The 14719-nt window shown below is 48.3% G+C and overlaps 5 protein-coding genes across 5 annotated transcripts; 2 read left to right on the top strand and 3 right to left on the bottom strand.

Annotated features, from left to right (window-relative positions):
• Nucleotides 1–2439: 2439 nt before the first annotated feature.
• Nucleotides 2440–3936, top strand: HO133_002900 (uncharacterized protein; the record flags this gene model as incomplete). Its single annotated transcript, XM_037293825.1, has 4 exons — nt 2440–2616; nt 2694–2944; nt 2998–3446; nt 3602–3936. The coding sequence occupies 4 exons, from the start codon at nt 2440–2442 to the stop codon at nt 3934–3936; spliced, it is 1212 nt and encodes a 403-aa protein (XP_037149903.1).
• Nucleotides 3937–4956: 1020 nt separating this feature from the next.
• HO133_002899 (uncharacterized protein) lies at nt 4957–6608 on the bottom strand (the record flags this gene model as incomplete). Its single annotated transcript, XM_037293824.1, has 2 exons — nt 4957–6432; nt 6483–6608. The coding sequence occupies 2 exons, from the start codon at nt 6606–6608 to the stop codon at nt 4957–4959; spliced, it is 1602 nt and encodes a 533-aa protein (XP_037149902.1).
• Nucleotides 6609–7008: 400 nt separating this feature from the next.
• On the bottom strand, nt 7009–8856 carry HO133_002898 (uncharacterized protein; the record flags this gene model as incomplete). Its single annotated transcript, XM_037293823.1, has 3 exons — nt 7009–8172; nt 8224–8582; nt 8634–8856. The coding sequence occupies 3 exons, from the start codon at nt 8854–8856 to the stop codon at nt 7009–7011; spliced, it is 1746 nt and encodes a 581-aa protein (XP_037149901.1).
• Nucleotides 8857–10603: 1747 nt separating this feature from the next.
• HO133_002897 (uncharacterized protein) lies at nt 10604–11752 on the top strand (the record flags this gene model as incomplete). The annotated part of the gene is made up of 2 exons (XM_037293822.1): nt 10604–11160; nt 11215–11752. 2 exons carry the CDS (start codon nt 10604–10606, stop codon nt 11750–11752), a joined length of 1095 nt encoding a protein of 364 aa, XP_037149900.1.
• A 524-nt stretch (nt 11753–12276) lies between these two features.
• HO133_002896 (uncharacterized protein) lies at nt 12277–13953 on the bottom strand (the record flags this gene model as incomplete). Its single annotated transcript, XM_037293821.1, has 1 exon — nt 12277–13953. One exon carries the CDS (start codon nt 13951–13953, stop codon nt 12277–12279), a length of 1677 nt encoding a protein of 558 aa, XP_037149899.1.
• Between the last annotated feature and the right edge of the window lie 766 nt (nt 13954–14719).

Raw genomic sequence — 14719 nt, 5'->3', positions numbered from 1 at the left:
GTTGAAGAGATACCTCGAGGTAGCTCTATTGTTTACCCAGATCTATATCTTAATACGATATATAATTCTCGACTAAAACGAACTCCTATACCTTTTCAGAAAATTCTTCTAAATAATAAATAGAGTAACACTAAAATATAGGCCTAGAGAGCTATTATTTATATTAAGTATAATAAGACCCTTAAATTGAAACGCCTATACTATAGACAAGCTATACTGAGTTATAAAGATCTAGACCATCATAACTTCGATCCCATCTTCGATCTCGCTGTTATTGTTTAACAAATAACTGATATAAGATGCTAATAGACCACTGCAAAGATTAATAATTTCGAGCCATTAACCTATAACTAGATAATAGCTAGCCCTTATACTAAATAATAAAAAGAGATTATAAATAAATAAATGAATTCCTTTGCCACAATAGATATTTGGAAGCTTATTCCGAGGACGAAGGATATACCAGTTCTTATTAATAGATAAATCTATAAGATAAAGAAGAAACTTAATAACTCTATTCTCTATAAAGTATACTAGGTAATTCGAGGTTTTAAATAAATCTATGGCGTTAATTACGACTAAACCTTTACCTTAGTTATTAAGTTTATATCATTTAAAATACTATTTATAATTATAGCATATTACGATTTAGACTATAAGTAAATAGATGTTATTATCGCATTTTTTAATATACTGCTAAAGGAAATCATCTATATGAAACAGTTTAAAGGGTATGAGAAGAAAGATAACAAAGTATATCTACTACTTAGAGCACTATATGGTCTAAAGCAATCGCCACGAGAATAATACTTTATCTTACAAAACTTCCTTATATCTAAAGAATTCAAACTAACTAAATCTAATTACTCACTTTTTGTTAATGAGAAAATACAACTCATTGTTAGCGTATATATAAATAATATTTAGATTTTTAATCCAAAAGAATCAAAACTGATATCGAAATTTAAACGAGACCTTTATAAACGATTCGCTATAACCAATCTCGGGCTATACTCATATTATTTAGATATAAAAATCTAGAGAAATCGAAGGGAGAGAATCGTTTAAATTACGCAAACGACATATCTAAGAAAGGTACTATCACGATTTAATATAACTAACTATATACCTACCCCTATATTAATAATAGTAAGCACTCAACTATAAGAGGAACTGGTCGATAAGATTAAACCAGAAGTTATTTAGGAGTATCAATTAATGATGGAATTAATAATGTACCTCATGATTCAGACTCATTCAGATATCTATTTTGTCGTTATAATTCTTTCTCGATATAATTATAACCCCAATTCGAAACACATTACAGCCGTTAAACGAGTCATCCATTACCTAAAGAAAACATTAATTTATAGCATTACATATAAGACAACTAATGTATTGGAAGACTATACGGATACTAATTAGACCTCAGACCAAGAGACCCATCGATTTCTTAAAGTCTATATATTCTTACTCTACGGTGGGATAATTAATTAGACATCTAAATAACAATAATTCATTACACTATCATCTTATAAGGCTAAGTATATAGCTCAGACTTAGGCAGCAAAGAAAGCTATTTAGTTAACTAGACTTTTAAGCGAATTAGATATTAGCTTTGAATTACCTAGCAGACTAGTACTAATCAAAGCAGACAATTAGAGGGCCATAGCATTAACAAAGAACCCTCGCTTTTACTCACGCACGAAGTACATTGATATCCAATAGTATTTCGTGCGGGACCAAGTGGAAACGGGGGCAGTCACATTTAAATGGGTTCCTATAAATGAAATAGCTGCGGACGGGCTTATCAAGGCCCTTACTAATAACAAGTTTACCACATTCATAAACCAAATTGAACTCAAGAAGAGTGGATAGGGAGCAGCCCAAATTCGGACTGTGTGGGAGTGTTGGAACTAATAGTGTTTCCAGCCCACCATTTGGACTATATAGGAGTGTTGGAATCAGCCAATAGGAGGCTAGGATTTCTACACACTACTAAGTTCCAAATAGATATTATAACTACGCCTTATGGTAGCAAATAGCCTTAGCGTGGCTTTACACCATAGATAGGTAGTCACCTCCATCCTTACTACATACTTCTTTATAGAACATGACAATGAACAATCATTCTACATTGATATGAGACCATTGAGTGCATACCATTTCCAATAGTACCCTACCAACCGAAGTGTCATCATTGGCTGGAAGCATGGCGGGGCTCGTTAGTGTGCGCATGTGGAGCATGCGTCAGCCATGCATCAATAAGGTAACCCTACTTGATGAGCTGAGGATTTTGTCGCAAGCCTCACCAGATCATCACCGCCATTACCTGTCAGCTTTGGAATCTGGTGATCTAAACGATTTCTGACTCTCTTTTAACCTCAGTGTCTCAAAAAGCTTGGCTAGCCTCTCATCACATGCCAACGCTGTTCAACCATGGAGGTCAACCTTTCCTCCCTTTCACGTCAAATTGAGACAATAAGTAAGCTTCCTCCTGAAGAAGTATCGGAAGCTCTAAGCCCCGATGCCGCGAGGGAACTACGACGGAATCTGAACAGACTGAGCGTCGCTTTGGAGAGTCCCGGGGATATTGTTGACCGTATCGTGTACTCTGTGAGCCCTTTTCATACAAGAGCCCACGTCTCCCTTCGAATGCAACTGCTCGGTGCTGATGCGATGGCTTGGACTAGCCCCTAGACTTGGTCGCGATCCGCCTTGCTGTTGATCTTGGTATATTCAAGATCTTGGCTGACAGCCAGGAACCGAAGAGTATTCAACAACTGGCAGGGGCGACCGGGGCAGACGCAACGCTGCTAGGCCGAATTATTAGATTACTAGCCAGCATTGACGCAGTTGCAGAGGCAGGTCCAGAAACATATGTGGCGACAAAGATCTCAAGGGCCTTTACCACGGCGAAAGGTATCTCTGGCGCAGGATTCTTGTATGTACCTGCTGTGGCATTTTCCAGTCCCACATTTGACCCAAAACTTGCAGCATAGACTGTCTTGTGCACGCTTGGGCCAGCCTTCCTGCTACCCTAGCCAAATCAAATTACCAGAACCCTACAGACCATCTCCACACCGGGCTCCAAGTCGGCTTGCGAACCGACATGCACGCGTTCGAATGGTGGTCCAACCATCCCAAAGTCTTCAACGACTTCAATATCTTCATGACTGCCCAGCGCGAGGGGCGCGCTTATTGGCTCGACTTCTACCCGTTCGAGCAGAAGCTGTTAGCCGAACCTCGTGACAGTGAGCACGAAATCCTCTTCGTCGATGTCGGCGGAGCGCTTGGGAGTGAGATCAGAGAGCTACGGAAGCGATATCCGGCGTTGAAGGGTCGGATGATTCTTCAGGACCGGCAACAAACAATCGATCACGTCTCAGCGGACTCTGGAATGGAGGCGATGGTGCACGATTTCTTCACGCCACAGCCTGTTACTGGTAAGGTTTTCTCAATATCTTCTTCCATGAATTACAGCGAGCACTCTCCCTGTCCTGAACATACTCCTTGATCTCCACCGAATGCTCGCAAGATCCCCATTTTTTCTCTCGCCTATCGTCTTCTAACAAATGTCGCCTAACACCTTCTTCAACAGGCGCACGATTCTACTACCTCCGCAACATTCTCCACGACTGGCCTGAGCCCCTCGCACGCCTCATCCTCCAACATACTAGCTCGGCCATGACACCCGGCACGTCTAGGCTACTCATCAACGAACTCGTCGTTCCGCTCCGAGGCGGTGGACCTTTCCCACCGCACTCGGATTTCAACATGATGTCAATCGTCGCCGGGATGGAGAGAACGGAAGCTCAGTGGAAGGAGCTACTTGGGAGTGTCGGACTGGAGATTCAGGAGATCTGGACAGGGGACGGGGAGACCGAGAGCATCATTGAGGCTGTTGCCGCTGTTCGGGATGGGACGAGACCTTGACGACTAGCGAAGCGTGAGAGGTGAAGTTCTTAAAACAGATCATTGACAAGGTTCCATGATGCAAAGATCTAACGCAATCGCCTTCCTCGCGGGTCCTCAGCGCCTTTATAATGGAACCATGATATCTAGCATACCATGAGGCCATGAAAGCGCCGATGCCTTGTCTTTGGTGTGAGCCACGACTCATCAAAACCGAAACCTTTGAGGTCGTGGAAGCATGTGGTAGGTGCGTACGTAACGTCGAGGCGCTATTGTGTTTTCCACCACTCGCCGTGATTTACTTTTATCGGAAGTGTCCGAGTTTCTTTCCCCGGGCACTGAGAGCCGTTCTTCGGGATTCACAGACGAGTCGTAGCAGCTGTAACGCTCAGTCTCAGCACCCTCGTGGACAACAACTCTCTCACTCGCTGCCGATGCCGTAGCTTCATTCTCGCCAGGAGATATAGGAACGGAATCAAACCAGTATCGAAAAGGACGAGACCGAATCCCAGACACACATCACAAATCGACGACGCCGAAGGCTATGAAACAAGGCGGCGCTGTACAAAGTCACTTGTGGCTTCAAGGATTGAGTCCATGAGGTGAATGCTGAGTTCTGGTGTGCTGTGACTCTTCCGCTGGCCCGAGGTAGGACCGGGCTCCGGTAGCAACGATCCCTATGTATGTGTGAGTAATTGTGGACTCGCATGGTTTGTAGGTTTCGCCACTTTTGAAAAGGGGTGTTTGATTGGTCGCTGAGGCGAACATGACCGTGTGTATTGCTCGTGCTGAGAGTCAGCTTCCTGGCACTTGAAGGGTGTATTGGGATGTGGTGTAGGTTGTGTGCCATGAGCATGATCCTGATGATGTAAGGATATGATTTCTTCTGGTATGCAAAGCTATGATACGTTCATAGGTTTTGAAACAACGGTTTTTCAGTGGAGCTTTGCTTCCCAAGCAAAGGATACTGCTCTCCATGCAACGCCAATAGTCTTGGTACACTCTCTTTCCCTTCCCTTTTCCCACTTTTATTTATTCACTCTAATCCTGCCACACATCCACGCTCTCCTTCCTCCTCTTCTTCGACGGCGTTTCACAGATGTCTTGGTAGTTTTGAGCTAGGGATCTCTTGTATCCTCTGTGACCTGTTGACGGAGGAGTCGGCAGCTGCGAGGTTTCGTCCGTTCTGCCTTCCTGCTTGGCCAGACTTTTAGTGCAGGCAACTTCTTCCAGCTGGTCCAGGAGCTGGGAGCTGTGGTCTGGAATCAGTCTGTCCTTCTGTGGCGATGATGGTAACCCGAATCGGGAACCTTTCCCAGCTGGGGCACTTCTGTTCTCCAAAGGCTTTTTCTTCTTCGGTGTAAGGAGGACTCGGGGTTGTGTAGATTTCTGTAGACTGGAAACGGAACCAGTCATCCAATTCTCTTTGTCATTCGACGGCTTGGCTGCCACGATCCCATGTGCGACGGCCTTCGGTATCTGCTTGTCATTTGCCTTCATTACCTGCATACTCAGCCTTGGTTGTGTCTGAAATATATCCGGTCGATGCCTCCTCATCGAGTGAACCCAGGCGTCGCAGTCCATGGACACCCAATAGTCCAGTACATCCTTCCATACACTTGCCGAGGGCTTTGTCAGATTAATAAATATCACCATCCCCTTCCCTCCAGCTCTCGCATGGACAGCCTTAGCGAACTCTCTGACCATAGTCTTAAGCCCATGTACATGGAGCGATGTGCCCAAAATCAACAACACATCCGGCTTCATTTTTAGATCTGAGGCAGTAATGTCTCCCACGGCATCAGCCGATGGATGTTCCTCTCCGTAGAGCACAATATTCGGCCTCAAGGACCCAATCTTTGTTCCGCGCTTCCCTCGATTCTGCCGATCCTGGTTTGCCGCCGCACAAAGCTGACATGTTGGAGCCTTTCCAGCAAGCAGCCGCGTACTATGTCGGTCTTCCCATTCGCATGTCTGCTGGCAAAGCGTACACCTCAAGACTCTCAAGTCCCCGTGCAATTGCACAACTTCACATCCACCGTCGAGGTCAGCCCCCGGCTGCGTCCGTGATGGCAATCTCTGACCCTCCATTGATTTCTTGGTGAACCGCGTTCGACTGCCCTTTCCCTGGGTCATATCCGTATTCAATCCTTCCATTGCCTCCAACCCATCGATATTCTGCGTGTAGCATCTAACCAACTTCCGCGAGTCTCGTAGGGTCTTTATGAAGCGATGAGTAGATGTGGCTTTCTTGACTTCTTCGTGTATTTTCTGGCGGAGGGATGCGATGAAAGTATAGAAGACTGAGGTGCTGATGGGATCCTTCCATAACTGGGCGTCGAAGAGGTCTTTGCCTTTGACGTTATTGGGAATCGAGGGAGGTATAGACTTTGACTTCGTGGAGGGAGAGGGAGGGCTGGAGGATTTCCTTATCGTACGACCAGAGATTGCGCCTAAGGGAACAGCATCGCGTTGGGCTTTTATGAGGGAGTAGAGTCCTTCTTCTGAGCGGAAGTCCTACAGCGGTAATTAGTATAATGGGTGAAGTGGGGCGGCTTCAAGCTTACTGGTATGCCACAGTTTGTAGATATACCGGCCCCTGTGAACACAACAACTTTCTTTGCTGCTGCTAGTGCGTTGGCGATATTCTGAAGCTGACGATTGTTCTCTGGTGTGACTTGGAGGATAGGCATTTTGAGGGAGATATCAAAATGCAAGCTCAATCGGATTTGATGTTGAATCGAAATACTCAGACTACCTTGGGTTACCGATGAGGCTGCTGAGAGATACAATGGTACAGGCTCTGGTTATGCGTAGCTGCGGATAATGCAGTGTTCCCAACGAGTCCAACGACGCGACTTGAACAGACGCGCCTTATCTTAGCGCACCTGTTATTCACTTAGTATTGCATAGAGTGATACTTGGCGCCAAGGCGAAAAACGATGCCTCACCAAACAAGATGGAATGGAAGTGTTTGATATGGCTAGACCTTGCTGTCACTAAGTTAATAGTTCAGAAGCCAGAGTTGTAAAGGGCATGTGCACGAGGTCCATATATATAATTCCTAGCTTACTCCCAGCAAGATGAATTTCATCAGTCATCCTTATTCTCGTTCATTGCACCATGGCCATTCTTTCTTGCCTGGGTCTTGTCCAGAGGCCAATCCAACATCCCCTGCCTATCTAAGTAGTAGGTTTTCGAAATTTCATTGCTCCTATCACGCTCGCTCCAACCATCCCCAAACCAGCCAAATTCGTTGCCATCAACGTACTCGTAGTCAAAGTCCTCCCATCGTACCTGGTCTAGGGCCTGGATAGCATGCAAGCTGCTACCAGGCCATAAAGCTGTCACCCTGCCGTCTTTGCCAGACTTGTACCAACTGCTACAGTCCTCGCTGAAGACAGTGCCCTTGAAGTACTCATCACAGAAGTTGGCGAAGCGATTGACAGCGCTAGGTTTGGGCTGCATGCTGAGGATGTTTTGCGTTTGTATTTTAGCCAGGCAAGATGCGAAGTAGGTGGATTGGCGTTCTAAGATCATGATGAAGTTGCCGGTGCCGAGAGCGCTATTGGGGCCGACGGACATGAAGTAATTGGGAAAACTGTCAACCATCATGGAGAGGTAGCTTGATGTACGCTCGCTCCATCTGTCAATTAGCGAAGTGCCATTAATGCCATAGACCGGAAAGCGATTTAAAAAGCTGGTGTCAAAACCTGTCGCACAGACGATTGCGTCAACCGGGCGGTGGGTGCCATCATAAGCGGCGATGCCAGTCGATGTGACGTGGGAGATTGAAGTCGGAATGACAGAGACATTGTCGGCAGTTAAAGCTTCAAGGTAACCTGGGCCTGGTGTAAGGCGCTTGCACAAAGGCGGAAAATCTGGCAGTATATGGTCGGCCACTTCAGGCTTCTTGCCCAGGCGGTCGCGCATCGATTGAGTGAAATATTCACGGGCATCTTTTTGTGCGTCGCTTCCACGCACAATGACGTTGTGGCCGCCCTGGAGTTCTGCTTCAATGTTCTTGCGAAAGGTTAGATACGAAGCGGGATCCTTCCGCCATTCGTCCTTCTCTTCTTCCGTGAAATCAAAGTTGCCAGCTGCGCCATGGCGCTTTTCAATCTCACCTCTGGCGAAGGTCCCAGCTATCCAAGTTCGTCCTCGGATGTAGTGATCGAGGTGCTGCACTTCTGGTTGCAAGCTTGGCACGATCTGGATGCCGCTCGATCCAGCTCCGATGACGGCGACTTGCTTGCCCTGTTGACGTTTTCAGCAATTTGCACTGAAGGACTTTTGAGAGATGTTCACATTGTAATCATAGCTTTCATCCCACGCCGCGCTGTGTAACAGCTTTCCTCCAAAGCCGTGCAGCCCAGGGATTGGCGGCCATCTCCACTCATTCAAGGCCCCAATGGCTGTGATCAATGCATCTCCTTGATCCTCAAATACTACTCCCGTCTTGACATTTTCGAGCTTGACTCTCCACTTCGCTGCGCCTTCGTTCCATCGTGCCTCCAGCGCTTTGTATCCCAGCTTCATGTATTGGCGGCAGTCGTATTTCTCAGCCACCCGCTTCCAGTATTCCAAAATCTCGGGGGCTTTAGCGTAAAAGGAAGTCCATGCTGGATTGGACTCGAAGGACAGCTGGTAGCAGTGAGCGGGTATATCTATGGCGCGATCAGCCGTAGCCTCATGAATTTGGAAGCTTTAGTACTCACCACAAGCACATCCAGGGTACTTGTTCTCGAACCATGTTCCTCCCAGCTCCTCGTTCTTGTCATATATGACGAGATCGAGTTTTCGTACCACCTGAGGTAGATTGATTGCAGCAAGAATCCCTGATACGCCGGCTCCAATACAAATGACTTTCAGTGGCCTGACAGTATCAACGCTCCGGTTTGATATTATTGATCTCGACGTTAGAGGTGTGGCAGAATGCATTATGAAGGAGTGATGTTATAAGAAAAGATGAGACAGGAGCAATGAGTCCATCGATTTGCTTCAGCGTTACACTGGCAGTGGCAATGGCAGTTTTAGCCTGTATTTGGAAGCTCGTACCGATGGAAGTACTGCTTGTGTGCTCGGGTTGATCGGCTGAAGCGGTCCATCAGCAAGACTTAGTCATTGGGCTTCCCCAGACGAGGAGAAGCCTGGTACCCTGACCGTTGACCCCAGATGTTCATCGTAGCCCGCGCCGCTAGGCAATCAGATGCGGCGTACATGTGGGATGGAGGAGGGGAGAATGTCATGGACGTCTAGCAAGACGGATAAACAATGGCGGGGTAAGTAAGTTGTCTTGGAGGAATCTCTTTTGGTCTCGCTGCATAAGACATAAGGTACTCGTGCCGTCCAGAAATGAGTTATCCGGCTAAATTTTTAGCGTCTTGGCCCTCACTCGAGGACGACGGTGCTCGGTAGGGAAGTTGTTTGGGGTCCCTAATTAATCAATTGAGTAGTAGAAAGGCCTAGAGAGTCACGTACACACATATGTAGTTGTCATTGTTGTCATTTCGTTGATGTTTGATATTTGATAGGAGAGTGTGCCGCTCTATCAGCTTCTTTCTCTACAAAATAAGGTGTACTTTAGTACAATTTCCAGGAGATCTGGATAGATTGATTGGTGGGTTCTCCCGGCGCTATCAAGCGAGATAACTAACTCACTTGTGGATGGCACGAGTAAGTTCGTAAAGTAGTGGAGCCTTAGCGGCAAAGATGTAGTGCCAAGACCGGCAGGCGAGAGCGGCAATCCTTCGGGAAGGAGCACCTGACTTCAGTTTCCCCACGAGAGGACATCATATCTGTACTCCGTAAAAAGACCTCTCCATTGCAGGCTTTGCAGCTCCTCTTCTTCATGCGTGTATCTATCTTCTTATCTATACTGCCTCATTGCCTCAATGTGAAACCTTGGTCCTTACGGTACTAACTCGCTCTACATCATAGTGCGCCAACAGCAACTCCTGAGAAGATTGCCTACCTGTACCTACAGCAACAAGCTCCACCTCCTGGTGTGGTACCCACATTAAAACCCCGTGTCCAGCATCGCTTGTAAATAGCCTAAGCCAACAACAATTCATGCCGGACACCTTCCCTCTGTTCCGTCGCATGAAACGTTTGCACATGGTGGCGCAACATGCGGTCTTTGACCTCTCAAGCGCTTCAATGGCGGGAATTTTTCACGGCGTGAAGCCCACTCTATCCAATTATCTCCAATATCACTATCTTATCCCCCAGTTGCCCACGTTTCAAGCTGCAGTCGGCTTGGACGGCGCGAGGCAGTGCCGGACGTCTATTTTCCGCGCTTGAATCCATTCGAGCCCATGAAGAAGGAGGCGTCTCCCGGGACTCCTAAATACCCTGCGTCTTGCAGCATGGTAGGCCAATTAATTCGACTTGCTACGTCATTCCCCTGGCGCTTGTGTGGGAGATTGGGATACCTGATAGACACCCTTCAGTCTCAGTGCCTTGAGATACTCTCGCTCTCTCTCCTAGTCATTCGCATGTAGCTTGTCGCTTGCTGTTCTGTTGTTTCATTTTGTCCTTCGAAAACTCGATTGAATTGATATCTACAATCCTCAGCTCAAGTGCAAAGACTATGATATAAGTCGCATGACCTGCTCCCACGGTTCGTACTCTATCCTTCCTTACCAACTGGAGTCAACCTTGCTGCTCCAAAGGCATCTTGATAGCTATGGCTAACCTCCTATCCTACAGCCTTGTTGCCGTGCTCGTAGCTGTCTCATTGGCCGCCCCTAATCCTGCCGTTAACAGAATCGATGCTCCCCCCAAGAGACCACATTCTACCACCATTATCGGTTCAAAAACAACCCTCAGCTCATCGACAGCGCCACACATCACCCTCAAGCCAAGAAAACCCGCCGTCAACAGGATCGATGCCGTCGGTGTCAATGTACACGGTAAACCTACCAGCAGCTCAGCCCACAGCAGTAGCTTTCGGACTCTCGTCAGCACAACCGTGGGACCACACATCGCTCTGAATCCCAGGAACCCCGCAGTCAACAAGATCGATGCACCTGGCCACAAGCCTCATTCCAGCACCCGGACTAGCTCAGCAACAGCCGCTAGCTCATCGAATAGACCTCACGCTCCTATTGAAGAACGAGCCCCAGCTGTCAACAGAATCGATGCGGTTGGCAATGGTGTGGTCGACCAGGCCTTGGTCAGCGTAGTCGGTGGAACCCCTGTCACTCTAGCTATAACCGATATTCAACAGCTAGAGGTAGCAGCGTAAGACAATTTTCTACTTTTTCATTTTATTACGGCTGACGAAGACTTGCGAAGTACCGAGATCGTAGGCGCCGCAGCAGCTCCCATGCCCGTCATCAGTGTCAACCCGTTGCCAGATAATACGGCTGTCCCTGCATCCTTCTTTGCAGGCCCTACACCTAGCAGTAGCGCTATACCTTTCGAAGTCCCAGACACCGAAACCGTCATCTACATCACAGTTCACCCCGACCGCCCCATCGCCAAGCTTGATATGGGCCAAGTCCTACTTCACGCCATGTCCGAGTTACGCGAAACCATTAACGAAAATGGGGAGGATGGCTGGTTGCCCGAAGACGACTGGTCATGGTTTGCGGAGACGTGGGATTGCTTACTAACTGCGGATCGGAATTTGATCCCCGGACCGGGTGGCCGTGCGCAGCATTTGACGTACGGAGTTCTGCACAACGCGTTGGTAGGACTGTGGGGCGCGATGTTTTCTCATGGAAGGTACTTTGCGTGCGACTTTGAGATTGAAGATGCACAGTGGGGCATTGTGGGAAGTGGGAGCATGAATTCTTGGGACAAATCGGAGGGGAATCTCACTACCTCATAGATTAAGATCCCTCGATGTGGTATGTTCGATGCCAAGGGATTGCAGTGAGAGCCTCTTGGTAAATCCCTACACAAGCGAAGCATCGTCTGTCAAAATATGGTTCTCGGCCACGTTTCAGCCATGACTCCTGCGCGTGTCGGCTGTAGCACCAGATTTGTATGGGCTGTGGGGGTCGAAGACGTAACCCAGGAGAGTTCTGAGATAGAATAATTGATGCTACCTACACATCACACCCGAAATTTTGACATCGTCGTGGGAGAGCGGGAATTTACTGGCATGTAGCAGCTTTCAAGCTCTCGCTCAACACTGTGACTCGCTCCATGTGCGGGGAATATATCGATACGATACATATGATTGATCTTACTAAAACCGTCTATGAAACCTGAGAACGCAATCTGTCTTCGCAAGCACGTGGTTATCGCAACCAAAAGCAAGTGACCATTTCCCCCCCTTCTTTTCAAACAATGAACCCGGAGTCCCAACTCCAAGTCGCTCCTTCTCCAGATCTCCCTCCTTGACCATCATCACAGCGTAATGTGAATGGCGCTCTGAAGAAAAGCACCACCTTCTGAGGTGTCATCACCAGCACGGGAAGTCTCAGAGCCGTCATCGGGAGTGTCAGCGCCGCTGTCGGAGCTATCAGAGCAACGACCATGGTCGCCCACTTCAGCTGGAGACGTGCGCGCTCTGTCGATGAAAGTTTCTCGAGGGGCTGCGCCAAGGTTGTTCGGATTGTTGAATGCTCCGGCGCCATCACGAGGGGCATCTCTAATCTTCGCGTGAGCAAGGGGGCCCGGGGGGTGTTGTTGATCGCGAGGAACATCTTCGGCGACGCCTTCGGCAGTAGCGTAGGCCACGGCAGCTGCGACAGCTGGGTGATTTGCATCGTTGGCTAGCTCGGCCTGTACACGAGCTGCGACTTGCGCAGGGGTCACGGAATGGTAAGAAGGAGGCGCCTGCTGGTTACGGCCTCGGGATCTGTCAACATTGTCATTGGCGCGTTGGTCTTGTGGTGGGCTTTGACGATTCCCAGCTTGATGAGGTTGACTTGAATCACCACGCCTCACACGATGAAACTCCACATCGCCATCCCAGATATCTGCTGGGCGGTGTCCAGCGACACGAGGCATTCGGCCACGTCTATCTGGTAGGTCACGTCCAATATCGTGGACTTCGAAATCTTCAGCCTCCTGCCGCTCCCGCTCTCGATCCCCAGCATCGAATTCATGATGCATTTCGATAAGGAATGCTCGATGAATTATCTCTGCAGCTGTTGGAGCTCGTATTTCTCCAGTGAACTCGTCTCTATAATCATCAAACACGGATCGGATAGTGAGATCTGAGGGGTGGTATCCTCTGAGACGATTTCTAAGATGACAACGTGCTTCGTAGATGCTGTCCTGAAGATGATCGTCATCGAAATCGTCCACGAAGCAGTATTCTGGGCGATAACGTCCTGCTCTACCCAAGTCACGACGATCCAAGCGCCGTCCCATGTCGAAATAGTTGTCGTAATTGTCCGGAAAACTGTCGTAGTTATTCAGACGGGGCTCCATGCCGCGTCTCATTTGAGGCCAGAGGCCACTCAAATGATCTACGTCCATGTCACGGCTCCCACGAAGCCCACGTGGAGCATGAAGGCTTCGTGGAGCATGAAGGCTTCGTGGATTGAGGTTCGTGTCAAGGTAGGACCATTGATCAAAGTGCCCCATCCCCATGTCGCGAGCGGGAGAGAGCAGCCGATCGCTCCTCAATCGGTGCCTACGGGAATCGCCGTGTAGCTCATCGTCGAAGATAAACCCGCCATCAGCTTCATCGTATGAGATTGGACCGCGGTTTCGGCGACGTCCACGTCGATCAAATTCCAGCTCCTCATCAGCCGCACCGTATGGGGGTGGGCTAGGGTACCGACGTCCACGCCGACCGTGTTCGGCTGGTCCCAGGTCGTTGTACTGCTGCTCCAGGGGCGGATAGGTGTCTCGATCCTGACTTGCAAGCCCACGACCAACATGCCTGAGGTTTTTTCCGCGACGAGATTGTCCGTAATGAGGGGGTGTCATTTCTTCGTCGTCTTCGTAGCGATCATGTTCACGCGCAGGCCGACGCTGTGGCATACAAACTCGTACTGTGTCGTTGGCTGTAATATCGCGCTCAAGGAGGTATGGCAAATCCGTTGCCGTGTAGCGAGGGTGTCCTGCCATGTTGATGTGGTGGAAGCTGGGTCCTTGTGAGGGTGTTGGTGAGTGGGAGAATGAGAGCCGGCTAGAGGGAAGGGCAAGGATGGTACACACTTTTTGAAGGTATGAATTGACAACTGCGTTAGGTATGGCTGATGTTGTAAAAAGTGGTGTAGTTGTTGTAAGGTGATGTAGGAAGGAAAGAACAGTGTAGCACGCACTGGAGTCTTCTTTTACAAGCTGGATGTCGAAGGCTAAATGTCGAGCACAAGAACGATGAGCAACACAGCACTGGGTTGATCGAAAGTGTTAACGCACCGGAAGTGTTTTAGCTTCGTTTCGTGTTAGACATCACGAGTCAGTACTCTAATGCCAAGGCTATAGGGCTACCATTCGAATAGTGACACCCTACCACTGAGGAGTATTTGCGTTGCCGTCTGACCCGATTGGCTGCTCAAGCCGAAGCACTTCTCTTACATTCCGGTTATATTCACGTATCCGTTTTAAGTGGGAGCAACGTTATATGAAACATGGGGAACTCTCAGCTACTTACAACATATGTCCTGCTGTTGTTGTTCCTTTCGTTTTGTTCCCCTCGAAGAATGTATTTGGCAACCTCGGGTGCCAAATAGACGGCCAGACAGGCGCTCGGTATGTATGTCAATTCATGGATGCAATACAAATCCAGCACCGGTACTCCTCAGCTAGTCGTAAGAGACTTCAGTGGAAGTCATGCATAAAGAGAGGCTCAAGATTCCAAGTCCGCACAGGCAAATCGTTAGGAAAAGTG

This window comes from Letharia lupina (assembly GCF_014066315.1).
Source record: "Letharia lupina isolate WasteWater1 chromosome Unknown contig_16, whole genome shotgun sequence".
NCBI classification, from domain to species: Eukaryota; Fungi; Ascomycota; class Lecanoromycetes; order Lecanorales; family Parmeliaceae; genus Letharia; species Letharia lupina.
The sequence above is the reverse complement of the archived record's forward strand: the minus strand, read 5'-3'. Positions and strand labels throughout refer to the sequence as shown.